General features: G+C 41.4%; 1 protein-coding gene across 1 annotated transcript; it reads right to left on the bottom strand.

Annotated features, from left to right (window-relative positions):
* Nucleotides 1-1123: 1123 nt before the first annotated feature.
* On the bottom strand, nucleotides 1124-25658 carry dlgap4a (discs, large (Drosophila) homolog-associated protein 4a). Its single transcript, XM_041945460.1, has 10 exons — nucleotides 24435-25658; nucleotides 23836-24071; nucleotides 22536-22683; nucleotides 20886-21132; nucleotides 8120-8547; nucleotides 7919-8016; nucleotides 6191-6627; nucleotides 4683-4774; nucleotides 4113-4265; nucleotides 1124-3721 (listed from the first exon to the last, which is right to left on the bottom strand). Exons 1-10 carry the CDS (start codon nucleotides 25647-25649, stop codon nucleotides 3497-3499), a joined length of 3279 nt encoding a protein of 1092 aa, XP_041801394.1. The 5' UTR covers nucleotides 25650-25658; the 3' UTR covers nucleotides 1124-3496.
* Nucleotides 25659-26142: the final 484 nt, after the last annotated feature.

The following is a 26142-nucleotide window of genomic DNA, read 5'->3' as shown; positions in this document are numbered from 1 at the left end:
AAACAATAAAAACAACTGAGCACAAATAAAGAACAAAAGTAGCTTTGGGATCACAAAGACAGGTTTTTGGAAACCATTTTTCTACTCCAGATCCAAGAACAATTAATAGATTTGAGGTAATTTGTTTTAAACATGTAATCCAAGGAAAAACATACATGCATTCCAAAATTGAGTGGCAGTCCCCTTTAATTCTACAGCTTATTTCATACAGAAAATATGCCACATAACTCATTGCAATCACAATTGTTTTATTCTCTTAAAAGAAGCTAGCCTCACAGTGTCTAACTATTACACCATAACAGGAAACAACCCTTTGTCTGTAAGATATGTGCTTATTTTGTAAAATAATGTTCGTCAGTACAAGATAATCTGGAACTACATAGTTTTTGCTCATTTTCCTAGCTGGATCTCTGAGAGGGCAGAGTGGATGCGTAGCCAGAGAGAGATGGCCACGAGGGCAGATACTGAAGTCAGAATGGGCTCATGATTCTCAGTGTGTTGCTGTCCATCAAGCGTACACAATGACACGATTTTTACCAACAACTGGCATCGACTGTCTCCGACAATTCTGTAATTTCAAGAAATCGCTTAACCGGAGAATATTGCCTCGTCCACATGGTGGTTGAATAGCACATCCACATCATCTGCCTCCAGAGTTGCACCTTCTGGTCATCGTTTGTCCATTTTGTAGCCCTTTAAAACTCAGGAAGTACTGGTAAACAAACTGTCTGAAGATCCCTGATCAGGTCATGCGCTCTTAAAGTTCAGCGTGTGGGCAAATAAAGGGATCCGGCTCTCAATGACATGAAAAAGGAGAGGACTTTCCACCGTTTGTCACAGTTAGAAACTTTTACGTACAGTACACACCCTGAATGCCTTACACAGATTGAATAGTTTCAGATCATTTGCAAGACTCATTTAAAGGAGTACTGAAAATTCACCGGCAAGGATCTTTGTATATTTTTATATGCAAGAAGGCCATGCTTTTAGAGATTACACAGTAACAATAAAAAGTCTAATCTAATGATAATGATTTGTGTGTAATATTAACTTAGCAGCTAATATTACCATTGTATTATGGATGAGTGCAGTAAAAAAGACAGCAAGAATGATGACCAGGACATGTAGCAAAGGGATGTTTAATGATTTCTTTGGACAATGAAATGCACGTCCATTGTTGATGTAATACAAATAAGAGAATAAGAAAATCAACAACTTGGTGTTGTGTCAGCATTCCCATTTCAACTTCATTTCTTGTTTGATGTTAACTAAAGATTCAAAATGGAGCATAACAAGATGTCTGGAGTGTCACGCAAGCACTGACCAGTAGGGGGAGAGCCAGCTCTTACTAAAAAGACAAAACAAAACAAAGAAACTGGTGAGACCACCTACACTTGTGCATGAATATCTGCTATGCCCGGTTCCACTCATGTACCCTTGGCACTTGTGTTTCCATTTGAGAAAACTGAGACATGGACGATATTCCAGTCCCATAATCAAAGTGTCATGAGTTTAGACAGAGACAAGGCATAGCATATCTGGAGTGAGCTGATGCAAACACAAACTTTTGCTGAGCAGATTAAATAATAATAAAAAAAAAATTACTTTAAATAAAAGCTTTATCAAATGACACTGAAATGCAGACGATCATTGCCGTGTTGGCACAATATGAAGTCCCTCGCAGCACCATTAATTATAATTACAGAAGTCAAGACATGTTTAGGTTGACCTCATTTTGGATGAAAGTCACAAAACGTGTCAAATGACATAAAACTTTAAAAATAAAGAAAATGTACCACAGTTTTTCATTCTCAACAAACACGGGTGGGAGTTCAAGCTGCTTGAAAGAGGAGTGAAGGAAACCGCTGACTGTAGCAGTCAAGTTAAACCTGTACTTCACTGCAACACACCTTACCAAAACATATTATTCTTCCAAAAGAACGCTGAGTAGCACTGGAACTGAATTATCTGGCGAATGCCCTGAGCACTCTGCCAATTAATGTTATTGTAATAAATAATCCATCCATAGTGGTTTTTATTGTTGAGTTTATGTTCAACCTGAGAGTTTAATCATTTCAAGGGCAGTCAGTTCAGAAGAGAAATAAACATTCATCCTTCATGCTAAGAAAGTCTTATTGGGAATGCTGAATTCAATAATTTAAGACTGGGTACCTATTGCATTGCTTGCTCTAATATGATTTCATTATTGCTATGCTATTCCATTGCCTTTCCAGTAGCAAGTATACCCCCACCCTATCATACAAAGTCTGGTTGAATGGGAATGCCATATCGAGTGGTGAATGTCTTGGTCCCCTACATCACATGAGGATGCAGTGAAAGTCAGAATGATCAGGCAAAACAAAGGTGGGCAAACTTGATCTGAGGTGAATGGAAAGTGCAGTGATCAAGTCGACATGAGCTGTAAATGCATACATTTCATACATTCCTCGGTGGCTCACTGGCTGGGCAGTCATTCCTCACATCCCTTCGCAAAAACAAACAAATGTAAGACTTTAACAATGGGTATTCACAGACACAGACTGTGTAGTGTGCATTTGTGAAAAGAAGAAAAAGAGGGGGGGGAAGAGAGAGAGAGAGAGAGAGAGAGAGAGAGAGAGAGAGAGAGAGAGAGAGAGAGAGAGAGAGAGAGAGAGAGAGAGAGAGAGAGAGAGGCGAAGTGATTGATTGCATCAAGTGCTAATATATCATGAAGGTACATGTACTCAATCTATAAAAAACTACCTTGATACTGAACATTGACCTCTTTCTAACAAATAATCTGGTATACAACATTTACAAAATGAACATTGTAATAGTGTGATATTTCTAATATATATGCTACTGCCTTCCTCTGGTTCTCTGCATTTTAAACCTCTGAGTACATTAACACCATCTCAATTCTTACACAGTAAAGCGTACACACCACACCCGACGAGTGGCAGCCTAATACAAATAGAGAACAGGAAGACTCTGTGGACAGCGAGTACACCTGCATGTGTGTCCTGAGTGTGTGTGGATGGTAGCTCAGCTCGTAAACCTGGCAGCCACAACTTGCCGGTAGACTCAGCAGTGAAGGGAGTTTTGAGAGAGTAAACTTCTGGGATACCAAGATTCTTCAGCTCACAAGGTACAGGATGTCCTTATCCAAGATACTTGCACATTTAAGACAGTCCTGCTATACTTTAGGAGATAATAATTATTATAATGTCAATAATAACAATAACAATAGTATTAAACATCTGTCAAGGTCATTTCCGTCCCATGGCAGCAGGGTGATGATCCGCATTATTCTGGGTTGTTTCTGTGCCTCGTGATCCCCACGCTTCTCCTGTCATCAGCTGTGCTGCTATGAGGGATCGGCCTCTGTGCATCCGTTGTACATCTGTGTGTTTGTGTCAGATCTGTCTGTGTATGTGTGTGTGTGTGTGTGTGTGTGTGTCAAAGAATGTCTGAAGTCAGTCAGGATTGTTCCTCGATGATCGCTGCTGGTTTGCTCTCAGAGGCGGGTCTGGGCCTCGGGGACGTAGATTTCGATGCTGTCAGCGCTTTCCGTGGCCGAGTTCTGTCGTACTGACGCCGCGCGCTTTGCTGCCATCAACCGTTTCCTGGCTTCTTGCCGCTGCTTGTCCACAGCTGAGTCCACGCTCCTGTCCTTCCCAGCTGACAGTTTGGGCTTAGACTGCTTCTTTGGCACAGATGATGGAAGCTGCTTGTTTTCATCCTGTGGAAATCATGTCAAGAAGGAAAGGAGTAAGGTACGGCGAGGTACTAGCCGAAAACACGACCTCCAGTAGTGCTGATATGCTTTCATTTGCAGGCCGGTAATCACTTATTAAGTTAGCACAAAGTTAAACTGCTCAAACCTTGTGTTTAGGACTACAACAAGTTTTTAATTATTGATTAACCTGCTGATTATTTTCTCAATTAATTGACTAGTCAAAAATACTTATTCTAATCTTCAAATTGCTTGTTTTATCAGACCTACAACCCACATTTGTAAAGCTGGCACCAGCAAATGTTAAAAAAAATCACTGGAATGGTTATCAAAATAGTTGCAAAATAACTTTCAGCCGAACGACTAATTAATTAAGCGAAACAACTCTACTTGTCACCTTCTTCTCTGGTTTCTCAGGAAGTTGCCAGTTGTTGGCTTTCAGTTGGTAGAGCTCATCGAACTTCATGCTGATGTCTTCTATTGAGAGCTGTAGCAGATCCCAGAAACCTGCGAGATCCTGTGCTGTTGGTCGTGGGTTGGCGTTTACGTTCTAGTGAGAGGACAAAGAGACAGTGTAGAGAAGATGAATTCACCCATCCATATTTTCAAGGCCGCTTCCCTTGAAGCAAATGGATAAAGGGAAAATAAAATTTGACAGCTTTCCACTTTCAGAGATGATTAAATTTCAACAACGCTGGACCATTAGCAGAGAAAATCTGGCAAGAAGAAACAGCTGGACAATTGAGTCAAGTGTGCCAAGGGAACAAAAATCTGTCACAGTATATCTGACTTGATAAATCTTCAAGAACTTAATGTTTTGCGTGATTTCCTTTCTAAGGTAACAGGAATACTTTTGCATGTCAGTGTGTGTAGGCCAAAAGATGAAGGAAATTGGGTCAGACGTTGACAGGCCAACAAAAACATGTATCAAAAGAGGGATTCAGTTGGATGTAATGGAGCCACTCACCAAGTTCTCATTACAGAGACCCCTGAACTGCTCAAACTTCTGCGACATGAGGAGCTGAGCACTGCCTACTGCACTGCGGATCGTCCCCAACACTACAAAAGAGATAAATGAGAAATCATCAAGCTGTCAAGAATAAGTGGAGAGAAACGAGAATCATTTTGAGCTCAAAAACAAAAAATGCATAACATGACAAATTACTTTAAAATGTAGAGAGTGCATACAGTACATAAAATGGTTAGAGAGCTACATCAAAACATAAGAGGGGGTGACTATGTAGAGTTTATTCCAGTTGTCAAGTAATACAATATTTAAGTTAACATTTACCATTTTCACATTCTGTGACAGTAAATGATTTCCTTAGAAGTAATATATTAACTCAATCTTAGGGAGGATAACAAATTACTCTTTATTCAGCTATTTCCCATCTAATATTTGCATGTAAATGGAAATTCATAATTCAGGTCCACAGAGAGCAGGAGGAATGATAATCTGACAGAGCCTCTACAGCTAGTCTGCTCCTCGCTCATTCATATTTAAGACACTGCAGAGATAGATGTGCCTAAAAGCCTGAGTGGTATTCTGGGAGATGAAAAAGTGAAATGACTCTGCGGTGGCTCTATTACAGCTAAAACAAAGCTTACTCCCACTCTAATGAGCAGCGTTACTGTGAGTCAATGGAGGTAATGACTGCCGTGCTTTGCCTCATTGCCCATAGTCAACATGGATGAGCGTTGACCTAATCCCGCTTCTGTGAACCTCTCTAACGGGACATCAATTCAGTTCTTCATGTCACTGGCTTGACAAGCTATTTCCTGTACTTCATTATCTTTCTATTTTACATCTTGCTTTTGTCTGTTATTGTGAAGCCCTTTGATCTGTAAAGCTGCTTTACAAATACCCCTAAATTACCTCCTAAAAAATAAGGCATGTAGCTCTGAAGACTTTACATCAAACCAAGTCATTATGACAACATTATTGACACTTAGGCCCCATTTATGTTTGTCAGTTCAAGTGTCTTGAAATCCAGAGGAACACACTTGAATTTAGAGTTATCCAAACATATGCATCTATGTTGGCCAGATTGCAAATCTTATTACAATCCATCTCTCTATTCGCAGGCTACATGTAAATCAGGGTGGGCCCTCCTCCAGCCGAGAAGGAGGTGCTAAAGCACCTAACACCTAGCACTTAACAGCCAAAACTGCCAGATTAACCTCTGCACTTCAGCAATTTAGCTACATGAATCATTTTTATGAACTAAGAGAAATACAAAAGTTTCAGCTCACAGGGTCTCCTCACTGTGATAATGGAAGCTAAAGTTACACTGAAATTAGCTGTCCTCCTCTCTGTCTCATTAAAGCACAAGGAAAAAGTGAAATTGGCGATTTAAAGAAAAAAAATGTCTTAAATCTCATCTGAATTTTGTATGGATACAAGAATCCTGAAATGACGAGTACAAACAGGGCCTTAATGTTTTGATTGCGACTTTGTATAATTCTTTCACTTACCCTCCTCTGACAGCTTATTGTCTTTGGTCTCCTGCTCCATCTGTTGACACCAGCCCTCCATGCGTCCCGTTTCTGCCTGCAGCAGCTTCAGAAACCAGTTGCCGTCTCGGAGGCAAGCTGGCGTGCTGGTCTGAACAGCATCTCCGTGGGTGCTGCAGTTTCCGGTCTCCAGGCTGGGATCTGGTGGTGGCAGAGAGGAGGGGTCTAAAGCTGGGTCCAGGGTCTCCGGGGGCAAGGTCGTTATCCTGGATGGGGCCGAGGTGTGTTTAAGGGGCTGCTGTTCCATGGCTTTGTCCTGTGTCGTGGGTGCAGTGGCATTCACTGTTTGACTGTTGGTGCAGTTGGCTGTGTTGTTTTCTCTGGATGTGGCATCCTGGGGCTCCTGAGGCTCTGTCTCTGTATTTTGTCTGGAGGCCATGCTGCTGTCCCGGCTGAGACTGCAGAGACATGCATAAACATCAGATTCTGACAGACAGTAAATAAATAAGACAATAAAGTGATGTGTCAAATATGTTCCATGGTAACAGTTTGGGGTTAGTGGGTTGAACTAACATCACATTATGGCAGCTGATGGCGCAGTATCATCTATAACGAAGGAGCGCAAAGAATCAGAAAATAGATGGTATCAAACAATTGTGAGCAGGAGGGAATTAGCAACATATCAGGCATACAACATAAAATCTTAGTGGACTGCTGGCTTCAGAGATAATGAGAAGGAGAAAAGGAAGCAGGCTGTCAAACAAATGTGATTAAGGGAAATTATAGTGCTCTGGAAAAGTTTAAATGGCGAGTTTCTCAACATGTTCAGTTCACTACAGTCAAAACAAGAGTAAAAGGACATCAATCAGTCCCCTGGGTTGCTGTGCTGCTGCCAGGCTGACTGCTGAATGACCTTAGCAACACTCTCCTGCACAGACTGCAGATTCACCAGCCACATGGGCGATAGGAAGGAGGAAGAGGAACACTATGAAGTGTGGGCAGTTGTGGAGGGAAAAGCAGGGGACAGACACAAATGTCTCTCCTCCAGGGCTGAGCAATTGCATTGACATCACTGTCACAAGATCAAATGCAGTTTTCTCGTATAAAAAAAAAGTTAATAATCATCCATTCGTTCGTTTTATTCATTCCATAAAACATACTGTGTGTATCCTTAAGGACCAAGAAACTTTTTTCCTTATTAACTAAAATTTGGTGCACTGCTATTTTTATTGACGTATAACTGCCACCAAATCAGTTAAAAACATTTTCTGAAAGCACAGTAAATTACAATACAGGAAATGTACGACAATATATTTACACTAAGAATAGGAGTGGTTCTCATGGTTCTATGAATCCTTTTGGCTATACTTTGACCCTTGCTTGATATATCACCAATTAAATAAATCCATTTAGCATAGCATCGGTTTCTTATGGGTGCACATTTTTTTCTATTAACATACTCTCTTCACTTCATTTCTTCATACAATGTACCCATTAAGCTCAGCACCAGCAACCAGATGTGAACAAAAAGATAATCTACTGTATGACAGATTATGAATATGAATGAATATGACAGATAGAAATACTTTCATATAACGATGCAATTAAGGGCAATATTCCCACATGTATAGGTTAACCTTTCTGCTTATACCATACCAAATACATCCTGTCTTCACAGCATCTTTGTGATGACTGCAATTCCAACAGATTTGCCATGTACCATTACATCAAATGTAAGAGTATACTTACGGCCTGCCGTTCTCCACTTGAACTCCAATTGACTGAAACTTGAGGGGTGTAGTAAGGGGGAGTAGTTCCTCTCTTAAGACTGGCAGAACACAGTCCACCTAAAAAAAACAGAAAACCAATCAAACATAAGAGTGAAGATGGCTTTAGTCTTCTCCCAATATGAGTGTATCCCAATACAAATGACAACTAGACAATTCTTACCTGAATTCCAATAGAGGACAGTTTCCTCTTGGGTGCAGTCGGGGCCTGCTCAACGGTGACAGAAATGCTCAGGGTGTCATTTTGGGGCTGGGTAGATGTGGAAGTGGTGGTAGTGGCGACAGTAGTGGTGGGAGGGAGGTCACGAGGGGCTGGAACAGGAGGTACAGAGCCTGCAGCGGGTGCAGGGGTTACAGCAGGGACAGGGGCTGGTGGAGGTTGGGTCCCCTTAGCCAGACTGCCTGTGCGGATGCTACAGAGACTGTCAGAGGAGTTGCTGCGTCCTGACTGGCTGTTGGCCTCACTGCCACGGTCCTGCTGGTCAAGGTATATGTCTTGGGCTGACTCTGTGCTGCTCTGCACCGTCACTGAGATGAGGGGCTTGGACGTGGTGCGGGGTGGGACTGGTGGAGGAGCCTTCCTATTGCTGACTGCAGACAGATGAAGGAGATAAAAAAAAAAAAAAAAAAAATGAAAACAGGGAGCTTAGAATGACAAAACCTGCTCTTGGTCCCTTAAGATTTAAAAGAAAACGCAACTAAAATAAAACTCTGCTTCTAGATATAAGCCAAGTGCCACAACATAAAACCATAAACATGGCCTATCTGAAAAACAAATCTGCACTTTGCCCCTATTGCTGCCTCTATTAGGATGTACTTAAAGCTACCTCTGTGTTTCCTGTAAACCTGCTGGTGGTTGTGTTCCATTGACGTCAGTTTGTCTCTGGGGATCATCCTTTACATGCCACACCTTCACAGTCCTTTTACTCTGGGGACTGTCAGACAACACAACTCTGCCTTACAGAACCTAAAGCCAGGAACAAAAAGTTCTGCCCTTTCCCGTTGCCTCTCCACCCTATCTGAAGAACCATGAAGATCATACAAACAAGCACACAGCGTCAATCCTGTTGTTTTTAGTATTAACTGTTGCATGACATGTTTCAATGGATGTAGAGCTGTACCCGAAGTGTGCCACCTTGTCAAAATTTAGTTATAAAATCCTAACACTACATGATGTCTCTCTCCCAGAAAAGGAGGTTTTACCAGTGTTTGGTTCAAAAGCTTTGCCAAAATTCAGCACCACAGCTGAGGGCATCTGAGCAGCACAGCAAAGTCGCTCAGCTGTGTGCTGTGTTGTCCTCCATTTTCCTCACCATTCACCTTTTCCAATACAGCTTGTTAGCTGCATGTTAGGTAGTTTTGAGAAAAGTGGTTCGACTGACAACATGACATTTGACACTGGGCCTCTGGACTGATAATTAGAATCTCTGACGTTTAAGGAGCAGATGTAAGTGATGTAATGACTCGATGAAACTTAGACTTAGAGCGATGGAAAAAGAGACTGAAAACTTCACAGTGCCTGTCTGCAAAGTAGACACTCTGCTAACTGCTGTGTATTGTTCTCTCAGCATTGTTACCTCTCCCTGCTGCACGTTTTTAATTTGTTCACTTGTGTCTGACCCACAATCAACATTTACTCATGCAAAACCCAAAGACTCTTCCTGAGCCAGTGACTGTTTTCTATCCACAACTGAAATGTACTCCCAAGGTCCTCCAGTCGAAAGGGTAAAGTTTCCCCAACAGCTGTTAGTACCCTGGGAATCAATCAGTCAGAAATGCAAAGCTGGCAACGGGAGTGCACCATATTTATTGATGACAATTTCCTACATAGCATTACGTAAAAGAAAACACAAATCGAACCACATTACAAAGTGCACACCATAGTATAATAACCCATCAAGCCTTAAAAGATGTGTATATTTTAAAAGAAGACATAATGAATATTTTCATAATAATGCATCAAATCACACAATGAAAACAATTTGCGTAGTGACAAACTTTCAGAGAATTACAACCTGAATCTGCAGCTCTCCTCAACTTTATGGAGCTTTATAGCGAGTTTCAGCTCATTGTTAAGTGTCAATCCAGCGACGTTACTGTTTTGGTCCACTCTCACTGATATCACAACCCACTGAGCAGCTCTTTTCAACAAAAAGTTCTAGAAAGCCATTGTACATTACCTGCTCAGCTACATACGTCAGGCAGGCAAAGTTAACGACATGCTGGTGAAGCTATAGCTTTGGTAGAGACCAAAAACAGAGCTACAAGAAAGTGACTATGGCACTCGATTTCAACAGGCAGACAGAAATATGACTCCAAATGAATGACTAATGTTGATCCTAAACTGCTGTATGCGTAAGTAACAACTGTTCGCCAATGTCGACTTCAAAGGCAATTATACCTAAATGTTCTGTTCATGTTTTTTCTGCTGCCCCCAAGTGGCCAAAAAAAAAAATCAATTATTGCAGATTTAAATCACATATAATGCCCACAGAGGGTATACTACTACTATTACAATCACATGGGAAACTAGGAAAAAAACACTGGTTTTCTTAAAAATTGAAGGGACGTTGAGTCGTTTTTTTGTAGATGCTATTTAAACAGCCGGCTGACTGTCAACCCGTGACTGATACAAACAGCAGACAAATACTTTAATTAATTAATTTAATTACAGTATTCACTGACACCAGGGCTCAAGACTAACTTCCCATTGTTTTGGGGACAATAGAAAATGTGTTTGGGACGAATAGAGATCTTACCTGGGACGCCTCTGGAATGAAAGGGATTTTTCTATGTATGTATGGCTACAGCTCAGAAAATGAATATCTAAACTGAGTGCTGACTACGATAGAGTGTCTCTTCTCATCTATAGTCACTATGACACATTGAGGTCTTTTTTGTTAGTCCAGTTTTGCTAACACTGTTGAGGTACAAAGTGCTTTACATAAACTATGTCACTGACAACTCACAAATACAGATGATATTAACAAAGTAAGGAAACAACATTTTGATTTGGGAATGCTTTACATTCACTTCAGGGCAGTTTAAATTGTTTTTTGGGGTTGTTTCGGGACGGAGGTGAAAAAAATCAGTCTGGAGCCCTGACTGACATTTATGATGGATGAAATATTTCTTTAATTTTTTTTAAACTAAATGATCAAGGAAGTAACTCAGGGCTCACGACTTTGGATCAATAATGAAAATGTAGTGTTTACTCTCTCTGGTAGTGGTTTCAATCTAAATAGCAACCTAACACCCTGTAATTGTGAGGGCACTGCCTTCCGTCATCAGCTAGTGACTCGGAGCACCAGCAAAGCCCTCATTAAATCCCACCAACATACTCAAACATGGCTGTGGAATCCACTCCATGTAGTTCATGAGGAGCTCATGCAGCCCTGGCCTGCAGTGACAATCTCCTCTCAGAGAAATTATCCTTCCAACCACAGAACATCTATTATCAAAGAATGAGACACTTCTTGTAATGCTCATAGCACAGATGCATGACATTCCCGAAGTTAATTAATGTGTTCTGCTACACCCTGAGACTCAACACATGCCTCTGCCCCATTTGTTGTGTCTACAAGGCTACACTGCGTCTCTTACTCACACCCAAGAGTTATAAAGCCTTTTATAAACATTTCCACTGTAGTAGATCATCTCTTCTATGCCAAACATCCATCAGCAGTAAACCACATGTGCAATTGTCACTCTGCTCTACAACAGCACGATTTATGAGAAACAATAACAAACAGGCTAAATACTGTTTACAACATCCAGACATAGTGAATTGAGTTAAATGCAGATTATTCACACCCTTACCATAGAGCACAATCCATTTTGCTGTCCTAGTGCAATATGTGGTGTGATGGCTGGCTCCACATCTCCTACCTAGGGGCACAGTGCCAAGTGGTGATTAAGAGATGGATAAGCTGCCCAGACCCTGGACCTCTGGGGCAGGGCCAGCTAATAGCCTTCAGCTGAACCCTTTATTTTTACTTATTCAGAACCCCGAAGGCAATCCCACTTTTAATCAATCCACGTCCCTTTATCACAGTCAATGCATGACCAATGAATGCATGAATGAACATCACTCCAAATTACAGAAGTTAATGATTAATTGCTTGATTAATCATTGTAAAGATATGATACACAGAGTTGGCTAACACAGAAGAGCAGCCTAGTCTGTGATGGTACAACTGATTTAATAACAGAAATGACACTGTATAACATCTTAACTTTGCTGTTGCTTGGAGCCCTGATGAAGACCTTGTAGTTGAAAACATTTACTATTTTTAATGATTATCCACGTAATAAATGTTGTTTAACATTTACTTCCTTGTTTCACACATTACCTTATATTTGGAATAACTGGATTGCCTTCTGGTTTTTGTGTAAATTTACTTATTCACATGTTAAATAACCCTTAACCACACAGATGTAAGCAGTTGCCTGTGTCTCTTTATTTAACCAATTCATTGCAGACGCTCCCTCGTTTGCCATTTACGATATTCTGTTGCATAAGTGAAGCATCAAACTATTATCAACAAGGAGTTAAACTAAACAGATGACACTTTATCTGTAGGCTACAATACTTTTTGTAGATTCAAGGATGATTTAGGCTTTGTTTGTTGTATGTGCCATACATATTTTGTCTTATCTAATTCGTGTAAATGGAGTGCTTTTCTAGTCTACCAACCACTCAAAGCTCTTTACAACACATTAGTGGACAGCCACTCTACCTCCTGAGCCACAGCTACCCATGTCCTGATAAAACACTGCTTTGTAGAATTCACAGGATTATTGTGTTAATAAAAAAAAGTGAGCGAGAGCTCGTTGATGGCATTTTGCATAAATCTACAATATGTGTTCATTTAACTGATTAAACAATGATTCAAATTACACTCAGTTTAGTTGGGCTGTGTTACATCTTTCATCAAACTTACTTTTTGTATTGTGAGATTGTAACGATTAATTACTCATCACATGGCTGACCACTCATTATAAAAATGGATGAAAATTTGTAATCCTAGTCTAACTATTGAGGGAGACGTGCCAGCCAAGCTTACCAAAGAATGAGAAAGAGAAATCCCATTGCTTTACATCCTCAAGTTGATGAGTTATGTGAACAGCAGCTGTCAAGGAATCACTTATTTGAGGGGCCCATATGCTTTGACTCACCCTGAAAACAATTCAGATCAATTACAGTGCTGTCCACACTACTATGATTATCCAATGTTAACTAATTGCATCACTCATGAAATGCATGCAGTCTCAGACCCAAGATATGCTCTGGCTCCATCAACAGGTCTGCCTCAGAGTTATCAGATGACCACTAATGGGCCCTGCACACCAGGCTAAAATGTGAATGTACATGATTGACTATTTTCAATGCTGTTGCTATTGTTTAAGAAAAAAGCGGGACTAGCTTCTCTTCCATTTTGGATGCGATGGTTACGTTGTCTGGTTTGGGATTTAAGAAGTCTTGATTACTGCTGAGCTCGTTCTTCAGTAAATTTGACTTACAGTCAAGTGTGTTAATTAGGCTGCAGAGTGAACTTCTTTGCAAGGGAAGCCAGTGCACTTCCACATTAGTTTCTACTGAAGCACCAAGCTCAATACAAACAAAAGCAGACAAGAAGCCATATAAACAGCATTGTAGCTTATTGTGGATGAACCTTTGTGAAATTCTGGATATGAGCCAAATATCATTGAAAGCGGCGGTTGCAGAAGCTTTGTCCAAGATTAGCAGTCTAATTGTAAGATAGTATAGCAGGCTGACAGGCTGTGGGAGTAAGAGACTGAAAGATTAGACCAGGACACATGGCTGAGCATGACTTCTGACAAACAGATTAAGCACACAAGGGACACCATTCAGTAAAACTCTGCATATTCAAATCTGATAAGAAAGCTGGCCTATGCTCATTTAGCTGCAAAAGTTGGCAATTAATTCACTATCTTAGCCCAAGGATCAATCTCATGGTGAAGTCAGCTAACAATAGCAGATATTTTGCTGCACATCAGGCTATAGGATTTTCATGAAAATTTGAGTCGCTGTCATTGATCTATATTGGAATTGAAAATCATTTTGGTGTCATACAGTTTCAAAAATCAGATATGGAATTCATGATGTTTTCCTTCATGAATGAGAGAAACAAGCTCAAAGGTATGAGTTGAAATGCAGCAAATCACTGACCTCACTACTCAGGGCCCTATCAGTTGAGACAGAAAGACAGGCAGTCTACCGTTTAGCAGACAATGCAGAAATACTGGTGGGAAAATATAAATATCTTACACAACACAAAGAGCAACAGGGTGACAGCACCAAAAACAGAAAAAAAGTTATAAAGACAAACAGCTACAATTCCATTGACAGGAAAACAATGTCTTCTTCAGTACCTAGCAGTAGGTCAGTGAGTACTGCTGTGTTTCAAACAGAAATATAATATAAAACTGTCCACAAAAAGAAAAGAACAAGTAGCCCTCAGAAGAGCTATTCATATTGAGATAAAATCCAAATACTTTAGTCCACTTTTTACACTGCCAAAGATTTTGTACATTGTTTTCTGCTATATAGTCTGATATCCTTAAGACCTCCTGTGGTTCTTAGTCTGACCTGCTGAACTGGGTCAACAATCTGGGTTATAGCCTAATCAGCTGACGAAAAGACACATGGCAAATGTCTCTGAGGTCAGACCTTTATGATGTGAAGCTGAGAGTTTTTTTTTCAAGGTAGAGCACTGCACCTGAGCAACCTTTACTTAATTCGGACACCAGATTGCTTTTCAAATGACATCATGGCAGGTTAATGGTATACAGCTGTACATTAGTAAAGTGTCTCCACTGAAAATCCTGCACAAGCCTGAATTTGGCTTTTGGAAACCACAGCGTAAGGCTTGATATGATGCTTGAAACCACAATAATGTCGATGATAAGGATTTTATCAATGTCATCATGCATATGGGAATGTGCAATTATGCTAATTATGCTATATAACACATTTTCATAAACATAGCAAACTATCAAAATGTGTCATACTCTAGCAATATGTAATAAAGTCACGATGAAGTGCATTGTTTCCAGGAGCTGCCAAAACCATTACCATGCTTTCATCTTTCTTTTAGTTATTCTCAGTGCATGGCATTAAGTGCAGGAAAGGGATAGGCCCTGGCTTTAATGTCTAAACATGTTGACTAATAGCTCCACACACATCATTAGGAAGCCTGTCTGCTGCTGACCTTACTGTGAAATTATACAGTAGGCGCTTCGCTCAATCAGTCAAGAGATTACCTCATCAATGAGAGTGAGAGGAGCAGTGTGTAATACAGTGGAGGATGACTCACAGTCTGCCCATGGTAATACAGACACACCATGTCTTGTGTAATATGGTGCTGGATACAATGAACACGCCTTGTCCCGACAATGAAGCTTTAAAGCCAGTGCTTTCTGATCATAGCCTGCAGCCTGTTAGGCAGTCTGTTTAGAGAATTTAAAACTCTGAAGGACCAATGAAAAGGAAATAATTTGCTAAATATTAGTTAAATAAAAACTAAAAAAAAAAACACAACCAGACAGGCTGAATTTTCCCAATGAATGTCAGCATAGAATCGGGGTTTCGGCAATGTTATTGTGAGTGTTACGCTCTGATGTTATATTCCTTTTGTGTGCACTCCTTCTCTCTTCAGGTGGCCCTTATAATAGCCCGGTGAGGTGTCCTAACTGCTGAAATGCAAAGCACTACACAGGGCAGGAAGCTGATAAATTATTGATTGTGTCCTCAGGTCTTAACATATGGTAGCCAGCTACTGCATAAAAATGGCTCATGACACTGTGGAGCAAAAAAAGCCACTGCAGTTCTGGTAAAATCTTTTCTGAAGGTAAGTTTCCAGACACTGGATCTACTTACGCTATGGCCACTGTTAGAGTCAACTTACTATAATCTTCCATCAGTTAAAACGTGTTAAACTTCAAACCGGTACTTGTACCTCATCAGGAGAAAGCCACGTAACTAGACAAATCACAATCCGAAGTACAAAGAACGGTCAGTTTTGACTGAACACTGTAGATGGACCGATAAGTTAAGCTAAACGTGATTCATAGCTTCCTCCATGCCTCTGAGCTCGCATCACTGTCACATGTTGAGTCGGGAACAGAGAGAGGAACCGGTAAATGCTACTTGATTTGACAGCTAAAGTTAATCCGCCGGTTTAATAAACTAACACTCAATCAGTCCAAACTGAATCAACGTAACTTGACAGAGATATCCCTTTTTCCGTTTTAGTGAATGATCCGTGTCAGCAAGTTTCAACCAGAACGTCAACATCGAACAATTTATCAAGTAACATTGCTTAGATTACACGGTGCATTAGCCAATGTTAGCTGCTGTAACAGACGTGAAGGGTTTGGTTAGCCAGACTAGCCGGTTACCTAGCTGTCCATACCCGGCTGTTAACGCCTCGGCTACTGTTAGCTTGAGCTACTAGCCAGTAACGGCTGATTACGGTGTGATATCACACGGGGCATTTAACGTTGAGTAACGTTAGCCGGAGGCATCATATAGTAGAGATATAAGCGAGCCAACAAAGAGACGCTGCGACCGGTAGCTTTTGCCTCGTTACCACCAGTCTAACACAGCAACCACATTACTGTCTGGCAGCCTCGCCTGCTTGCTAACAACTACTATTAGGGTTTCATCCCTTTCTTCATCCACGTTAGCTAGCTAACCTACCACACCATTAACGTTAGCTCACGTTAGCTTGCTGCTGCCAGCGAACCGACAACAATTAACAGTCTGAACACTAACCCTCAGTCAGGAAAAAGCGACTAAACCTTACTGTATGGTGGTTGACTGGAAAATCCTTATTTTCTGGTCATTCATGAAAGGCAGACAAGATGCAGACGGGCTATGGTATCCTGCCGTAAGACACACAGCTACGCTGTGAAGAAAAGATTTGTAGTACACGCCCTTGACGACGAGGATTGGAGTCCACGTTCGCTCCGTAACTGCTTTCTGCAAACGATTGGACAGCAGTGGTCCTCGAGCTAATCGAACACGAACGTGATTGGTCGAAGTGTCTGCGCTACGTTATTTGTGAATGTCTTTACAATAGGTGCGCTACATTTGGCCACTGACGCCGCGGGAAACAGACGCAAGCCTTGACCTAAACCTCATACATATTCGATCCATTGTGACCGCCAGCTATCTGAACAATGGAGCTGTATTTAAATTAGGTATTTCTAACCCCCCCCCCACACACACACACTTTCTTGTAAAAGCAAGCATTAAATCCAGCCCATCTCAATGGCAATCAAGATGTCTACAAATAAAAATCCTCCTAAATTACTCAAAATGAGACAGCATAATGTTTTGCAAAGTCTATGTTATGTATTTGCATTTGCCACTTAAGATGAGGCCTTCCATCAGTGGTGGACAGGGGCAAAAGTATAAAAAGGCCACTAGCGCACATAAAGTTGTGATGCATTCATGGTGGAACATTTTCAAACCCTGGTTTAGATTAAAATTATTTCAATATGTGACTCACATTTAAAGAATATGTATTACACAGGCCCAGACAACAGGGGGTCCCCCTGCAAGAGTTTCTTTGGGGGCCCTCCTTACTTTGTCGCGAAAAGAAAGAAACTATGTAGTTTAACTATATATCTAGCTATATACTTTGTTTTAAGAGGAGAACATGATAACCCTTTGATACTGACACTTTGATACCTACTACCACAATGTGGCAAAAAAAGCATCCGTGCAATCTGTAAAGTGGGCGTAATCCTTGCATGACATTAATACACAAAACATACATTTGTAGTAAACATGCCTTCATTCAATAGATGTTCAATAAAAATTATAGCCTGAGACCTTAAATTCCAAGGTCTCAGCACTATCTTCAAGGCACACACAATAATCACACGTAGGCTCATAAACAATATAATATAAAAGCAGCACAAAATTCTGAAACATGTTTGGTCTGGCAAGAAGTTTGAAGGTTTACCAGCCACTGGCAGATAAATGTTCAAATTCACCAGCTACTCAATAATAAGTCATCATTTTGCATTTGCAATCTACCAATCATTTTCATATTTTACCAGCATATGTATGTTGACATTATTGATAGGAGAGAGAGAGAGAGAGAGAGGGAAGGAGAGAGAGAGAGACTGTGTGTTGTGTTATTGGCTGTAATAACCACACTAAAAAGGAAGTAGGGCCACAATCTAACCAGCACAGTAACCGCAACATACTCCTTTGTCACCCGCAGAGAAAGAACCAAACTTACTTAAAAAATCTCAGAGTTTTGTGAGTTGTTGAGTCAGAGGAAATTGTATTAAATTTGTGAAACACTGTGTGACAAGCATCGTCAAATTTTTAATCATTTGTGGCCTCGTGTGAATTTGGTAAAGTAATGCACTAAATTATGTTTTTTTGTGTGCAAATAGTATTGTAAAGCATGTTGCATTGTCGTTTATGACAAATTCTTAACTGTTTTTGTCCTCTTAGAAATTCGTCAATCCCGGCTTCTGCTCCCTGTCTTGGTTTTCTTCATTTTTCTTTTGGCAGCACCTGAGGAATACTTGCATTTGGAGTCGCCATTATGTCGTACTTAAGCAGCATAATGATTAATTGGAGACATGACATGTATATTCCACTGAATATTTTTCAGAGAGAAACATGCTGTCTACACTCAGAGACTATTTTTACAGAGGAGTACAGAGGACTCATAGAGAGCTTCATCACATGGTGCATCGACAGTCACCTGAAGCTCAATATCAGCAGAACCAATGAGCTTGTAGTGAACTACAAGGCTTCAAATATGGATGTTGCTGCAAAGAAGCTACAGATTGTAAAACATGGATGCTTCACACACATATCTTTAACCCGGCAGCACAGAAGAGCTACACAATCAGCACAGTTTCAAGGTGGTCGCCCAAGTTTAGTGTCACCAATTCAGTATCTGACCAAATGTGAAATATGGTCACAAACTCTCCTTCTGTTCCTGAGTTATGGCGCTGAATAATGGCCAGAAAAGCGTTTTTGCAGAACATTATGATGTCACAGTGAAGTTGACCTTTAAACCTTTTTGGACATAAAATGTCTTCACTTTATCATTTTATCCTATGAGACATTTGTGTGATTTTTTTTCATAATTAGCGTATGAATTCTCTAATTATCGCCCAAAATGTGTGTGGTCACATTGACCTTTGACCACCAAAATCTGATGAGATCATCATTGAGTCCAAGTGGACGTTTGTGCCAAATTTGAAGAAATTCCCTCAAGGTGTTCCTGAGGTGTCACACTCGCAAGCATGGAATGTACGAATGTATGGACAACTCGAAAACATGATTTAAAAAAGAAATTGTCATTTGACCATTTAGAGGCACGTAGAGACCAACTGTCTAGCATGTAAGGCTTCCTACATGGCACAGCATCTAGTTTCTTTCACTGAAAGGGCACACTAGAGGGCACTTAATCATGTTTTTTTGTGCTTTGGGCCACCATAGACGGCCTTTAATCATCTGTCATGGGGGCATCCAATAATGACCCATGTGTCCACGAGTGCGTCCCATTAACATAAATATGCAAGTTCATGTTACCTATTATTTCAATCAAAAATCTTAGCATAGCACCGCCTACTGCATAGCAAATACGTCATGCTGAAAATAACGTTTAGTAACAATAAATTATGGTAACAGCAAATGTGCATTGGGTGACTTCCAACATATAGAATATATAGTATATATATTTACAATAGTATATATAGAATTGCAAATTATCATATATATATATATATATATATATATATATATCTTTAATTATGAGCTCATGATGATAAACATAATGAGTTAATGTGCACCAAAAAGTTTAACATCAGGCATATTTGGGCTCTTAGCACTGTACAGTTAGTTAGTGTGTTAGTACAAGACACTGATGTATTCCAAAGACATACATCTTTAATTTATACCACATTACTTTTAGTTTTTAGTTTACAAAATGTGGCTAATCCTGCCACACTCTCTCTCTCTTTTTTTTTTAGATATATCTTTTAATTTCAGATCATTTTATTCGGTGATAAGAGACAAAATTAAACCCGTCAAGAAAAAAAGATCTGAAGAAGAATATCTAACATATTTTTGTTTCTCGTGCACTCACTACATCCACAGTGGATTATTCTAAATCTAAATTATTTGATCTTGACTTCAACACAAAACCAATCAGTACATCTCTCAAGATAGCTTGAGGTAGCTGCTCCCTGCTTTGAGTGATCACTGCATATGGCCTGGAGTCTCTCACATTTCTTTCAAACCCCCCCAAAAAGAAAGATCATGTTGCAGCATTTGTGTGACTGCTCACACCGTTCTTTTTAATAAACCCTTCAACAGCATTTTATGTAGTCTACAATACAGAGATGGTCAATAGCGACATTATCACAGACTGAGCTTTGAAAACCAAACAGTTATCATTTGGAAAGGACAGATGGTTGGACATTCTATCAGACTTTCAAGAGCTGAAATGTGCCATGAAAGTTAAATGAAATGAAACGACAAGCATTGATGCACTCTGCTGTATGGAGTCAAACTTTTAAGATCTACTGTTCACAATATCCCAGCTATGATTTCATGGAAAATGCTTTTCTCTTCCATTCTTTCGCTCATCGATTCAGAAGAATGCTGTTGTTGCCAAGCTCTGCACCTGCATCCCTGTCGCTGTATGAACATTCTGCCAAGGACTTTGACTGATAAAGACAAAAGTACTTTATAAGAAAATTTGTGGTTTCTATATTCAATGGATTTTAGTGACATTTAAGGGACATTATTCGTTAAACAGATGTGTGGATGGTATTTAATGGCAAGTATTTCCGCCCTTTCAGCTGATAGTCAGAGGCTATCTTCAGCAGCTCTGCCTCACCTTGTCCTCACTGGTACTCACTGGTGTTGGAGCTGTAGCTGTAGTCTGTAGTGGTGGGTGGTGGTGAGTCTGAATCCACAGAGGCCGTATCTTCATCCTGGGAGCAGCCCGCCTGGATGGCCCGCAGGTAGCTGTGGCTGCGCGACCGGAAGCACGTGGGCGCAGGCAGATCCAGAGCCTCCACCGCCTGCGACTCCCCCTCACAGTACGGTACTGAGTGTCCAAAGCCCTGCCCGCATACCTGAAAGAACGTGTGCAGACTCACACGCTGAGGGCAGAGGGCACACTGTGAAACATGCATTTACTAAGCCTGCACCAGCTGGTGGAAAAGTAAGCCAACGCAATAATGTAAAAATACTCAATTACACATGAGTATTATCGGTAAGTATCAGAAGTAAAGCACTCATTCCATAGAAAATTGGCATATTTTTATATAAACCTGACTCCAAAACAGCTTATTAATTGTTATTTTATGCAATTTTTATTCTGAAAAGTGACACGGTAACTATAGCTGTTAGATAAATGTAGTAGAGTACAAGGGACAATATTTCCCTCTGAACTGGTATAAAAGTATAAAGTACATCCTTGAATACTTAACATATGCAAGGTATTCAAAGTTGTACTTAGGCACAGTTTGGAGGTACTTGTACTTGACGTGAGTAAATGTACTGAGCTTCGGTAAAATCTAATGACTTTTTGCTTTTTAGAGTTAAACTGATTTAAAAAATCAACACATGTGAGCTAATTCAAAGATGGCTGTTTTGTTCTTGGTGCAGGGACATTAGAAAAATATTTTTTACAGCATTGCACGAGTTACCCAAAAGAGCTTTGCTTCAGTATTTCTTTGCTGCGTGGATTTGTGCTGTCATTGTATGATGGGAATAAGCGGTGACACCCTGCACCATCTGAAATGTTTGATCAAGCGACATAAAAAGGAGCGAAAACAACCAGTCGTAATATCTTATGTCTGGCATTTTAGCAGCGAATATGAATGTGACGTGGGTGGCGCACAAACATGAATAATAATCCCTCAAAATCCACTCACCCAAATGTTTTGTTTGAGTCTATGTTTGATTGACTTCACTGTTATCTTGAAGGAAATTGGATCTCTCAGTCATGTACAAGTAGAGACTGATGCCGCTGTTTGCATTAGTCTACTGTGTGATTCTGCATCCCACTCCAATCCTGCTGATGAAGATATACAGCAGGGCTCCCACAGGTTTATACTGAGGCATATGTCCCACTTTGACATTCTGCAAACACGCTCAAGCATCGCTTCTCTTCCAGCAGCTTGTTCCCGGCTGGCTTATTCATATACCATCTCAGCAGTGTCAGCAGACATTATGTAAACTTAAATATTCTCTCACGGTAGCTTCAAACGCGGAGAGTTGTGTTAAAGTCTTCATCGCCTGGTGATTTTTACATTTACTCTTTTTTTTAGAGTCATTGGAGTTCATCCAAAATGATCTAATTAGCTGCCTAATTTAATAAAGTATGAATGTTTATATTATACCCAGAAAAAATACATTAAGTATTGCTGTCTTGGAAATGTTTGTTGATCATAACTCTAATCTACACCTGAGTTAAACAGACATAATGAATTCCAGCCAAGTAATAATGATGTGACAAGCTACAATAATAGCAACACATTTGATAAGATAATAGACATACCTGAGTGCCCGAGCCTCTGCCCAGTGTTCCAGAGCATTGGCTGAAATCATTGTTCCTGTGGCGCGGAGGGGCCTCCAATGGGCTCACCAGGCAGTCTAAGTTATCAAGGCTCCGATTAGTCGACAGCTCTTTCAGGGACGGCAGGGAGCTGCGGGAGGGAATGTAATAATCAACCTCTCGGAAGTCAAAGACCGGAATAAGTGAGGGCTGTGTTTAATTGATGATATCCAGGAGAAACTTTAAATCACACTCCAAAAAGCTCCGCCGGGTGTGTTAAAATTAAATATCATTGAGATGTGCGAATAGTGGTATGTGCTGGGGTTTAAAGTAGCAGTGCAGAGGAAACAATGGTTCATGCTGTTTGCCAAAACAGATATATCAGTTTTGATTTATTGCCCTAAATCAAGTTTTTTTTACACCCTAGGGAATGTAAATCAAACTGGTGTCGGGTTGTTTCAATAAAATATCTAAAAAAGGTTCTTTTTTCATTGTGCAGTAAAAGGAGTATCAATCAAACTGGTTTTGAACTATGATTTCATAAACTGACCGTCTGATTGGTCGATGACATTTCTGAGAGGTTTCCTCTGTTCTGGCTCAACCTTTTGGCGCCTGGTGTTAGTGAAAATGTGTGTGCGCTAAGCAGCAGGGTGTGGTGGAGTGATTTTCATGGAAGATTTGCATGTTATGAAATCAGGGCTCGAGGAAGTGGGTAAGTGTAACGTACTAACACACCACTCAGGGTACCTGCGAGGTAAGAGAGGGAACAGGGGCAGAGAGGAGACGTACTGAGGGGGGGTTTGGCAAAAATAGGTGGTGGATAGTGGCGGTGGGGCAAGTGAGGGTGGGTGGAAGGCCACACCGCCTGCCTAAGGATGACACTGACCTCAGATGCTGCATAGAGCATGCACTCTGTAGTGGCGACCACAGATAGTCCTCCTGCATGAGAGCGTAGCAACGAGGCCTGTCCGTGTGGATGTAGGGGTGAAACACATGGCAAAATTTCATCTCCCACTGCTTTCGTCCCAAGTAAAGATACTGTATGTCATTCCTGGTGCCCTCTCATTACACCTCTACCTTCTTGATTCTGTGAGCTCATTTTGACTTAGTGCTGCTGCACATCCAGACAATCATTTATGACAAGATGCTGCCACCTGCTGACTACCTTGGGGGACATGAGGAAAATGTATCTTCCTACGATTTTAACGTGCCTATTTCTGTTTTAATGACTGTAGTAAAAGGGCACAAACACAATGATAATCAACTTCATGAAGAATTGGACTGTCTGCGCTGTGGGACTTACTTGCGTGGAGGTGGAGGTGGCTGCTGCTCACTCAGAGAGTGCTGGGTGGCCTTCAGGTAGCTGTGGCGACGGGCAGCGGATTTGGGGGAAGGTTTGGGGCTTCCCTCCGAGTCCTCGCTGTCCTCTAAGTCTCCCATAGCTTTCACATAGCTGCCACTGCGCATCCTTCGACAGGGGATCTCAGTTCCTCTGGGCCGGCCGCGACCGAGAGTTCCTGCCCAGTCCCCCAGTGGGACCTGGATCATGAACACACATACATACTGTTGTGAAACCATGTAATGTAGATATTTAAGGTGTGTCCTACAGACGGTTTACGTATTTCATGGTTTGTGTCTGGTTTTGTGGACTTATTCAAAGTATGATTCTGAGCATGTGCAGCAATGGTACTTAAAGGAAATGTGACTGGAAAGAATATCATGATTTATGGGGAAACTCTCCAACCGAGGATAAACAATGAGGATAAAGTATATATGATTAACAAAGTCTAATCAAATTATCAGACAATGCAGGGAATCTTCCAGTGCCTTCAAACCTAAGAGAAATTATAGAAAAATATCCATGCAAACTTACAAAGAATGATGATGAAGATGAATACTCACTGGCCCTCCTACCTGAAGGAACTGTTGTGCCAGGTCTTGGTGGCATGACTTTGATTTAAGAAGGGTCCTGTTGACTGTAGCAGAGCCCTTCTGCAACACTTGCCTGGCCTGGCTGAGGGTGAGCGTGGACCAGGAGCCCCTTTTCACCAGCGTATCATCCTTGCTTCCCCTGGTTCGCCCCTCCTCTGCCTTGGATCCTACCTGTGTCGCTTGACATGCCAGAAACTTGAGGTCACTGCTGCTTTTCGAGGTCTTGAGAGTGTGTGCAGAAATGGTGTTGTAGCCCTGTGGGATATGCCTGGCCTGGCTGTCTGACACTGCTCTGCCAAGAGTCATCATGCTCAGTGGGTTGCGGTAACCTACAGCAATAGTGCCAGCTTTGGTGGTGTCAGTGTCCAGGGCATCGTCTGAGCTCCAGAGGCCTAGTGCATTAGGCCTGGGTCTCTGCTTTGGCCCCTCAGTTTTAGCCCTGTCTTTGCTCTTGCTCCTGCGGGATGGTCTACCACCGTCCTCACCAGCTCCTGTGCTGCCAGTCGTTCCTCCAGCAGAGCGCCCATTTATGTTGCCTTTGATTGCAGAGTTTTCCAGGGACTGGGACTTGGCAAAAAGCTTCTGCACAGAGTGCATCAGGTGGCGTATGCGTCCTGGGCTCTCACTGCGTTGCTTCGACATGCGTCCTCTATGAAACTGCAGCGTACTGAAGCCGTCACGCTGCAGAGGCAGGTGCCTCTCTAGCTGATCCAAAAGGTTGGAGGGTAACCGATTCATCTTGGCTGCTGCTGCAGAGGAGATGGTAGCTGATCCACTGGTGATCATAGGAGCACCAGTAAGGCCCAGACCCAAGCCCATGCCCATAGACAGGGAGTTGGATATTGTACCCGCCCTGCTGCCCTGCCCAACTCCACCACCACCAGCCATACAGGCCTGGGAGCAGTCGACCTGGTCAGTCTGGGAGGTGAAGTGCAGCCGAGGGAAGGTGCTGCTGTTGGACATCTGGCTGAAAGGCAGCAGGCAGTCAGGGGTCAGGGTGGTGGGGCTGGTGGGAGGACACTGGTGGAGATGGGGGTCCAGGGTGCCATAGTGGTTTATGGTGGGGCTCAACAGAAAGGAGCCGTGAGGGTCGGACGTCAAAGGACAGAGAGGCTTCTGGGGACATCCCGCTGGTTCGCACGAGTCAGACAGGTGACGACTGCGGTTGGCTCCTAACCCTTTCATGGTGGCTAAGATGTCGTCCTTAGAACATGTCTCCAATCAGTGCAGGTCTACTGACTACATCCTGCAACACACAGAAAGATACAGAAATAATCTATTACACATGGAATTCAAGTCATTTTAAGCGAGATCTCTGATTGGTGCCCCTATTTAGGATAGCTGAGTGGACGTGTATTAAGATAAAACTTTTAAAACTGTGTCAACACTTTTGGGCATATTCCCGTCACATTCTAGCTATTTCCTCTGATTAACCACAGTTTTTATTCTAGTTGAGTAGCCAGTTCTCTCAGGACTGTTTAATAAAAATGTACCAGTGTTTGTCCCTTTATAGAGATTAAAGTTAACAGTGCATAACAGTAAAACAGCGTACAATTTAAAGGCTCGGAGGAAGAGTTCTGCACATCAATACTTAAAGCTACTGAAAACATTAGAGTTAGAGCCCATTTAGAAGTGTTTCACTCTGTGTTTCCTTGAATTTCCAGAACAGTAACTGAGC

The sequence above is a fragment of the Chelmon rostratus genome, chromosome 10, assembly GCF_017976325.1.
Source record: "Chelmon rostratus isolate fCheRos1 chromosome 10, fCheRos1.pri, whole genome shotgun sequence".
Lineage (NCBI taxonomy): Eukaryota > Metazoa > Chordata > Actinopteri > Chaetodontiformes > Chaetodontidae > Chelmon > Chelmon rostratus.
The sequence above is the reverse complement of the archived record's forward strand: the minus strand, read 5'-3'. Positions and strand labels throughout refer to the sequence as shown.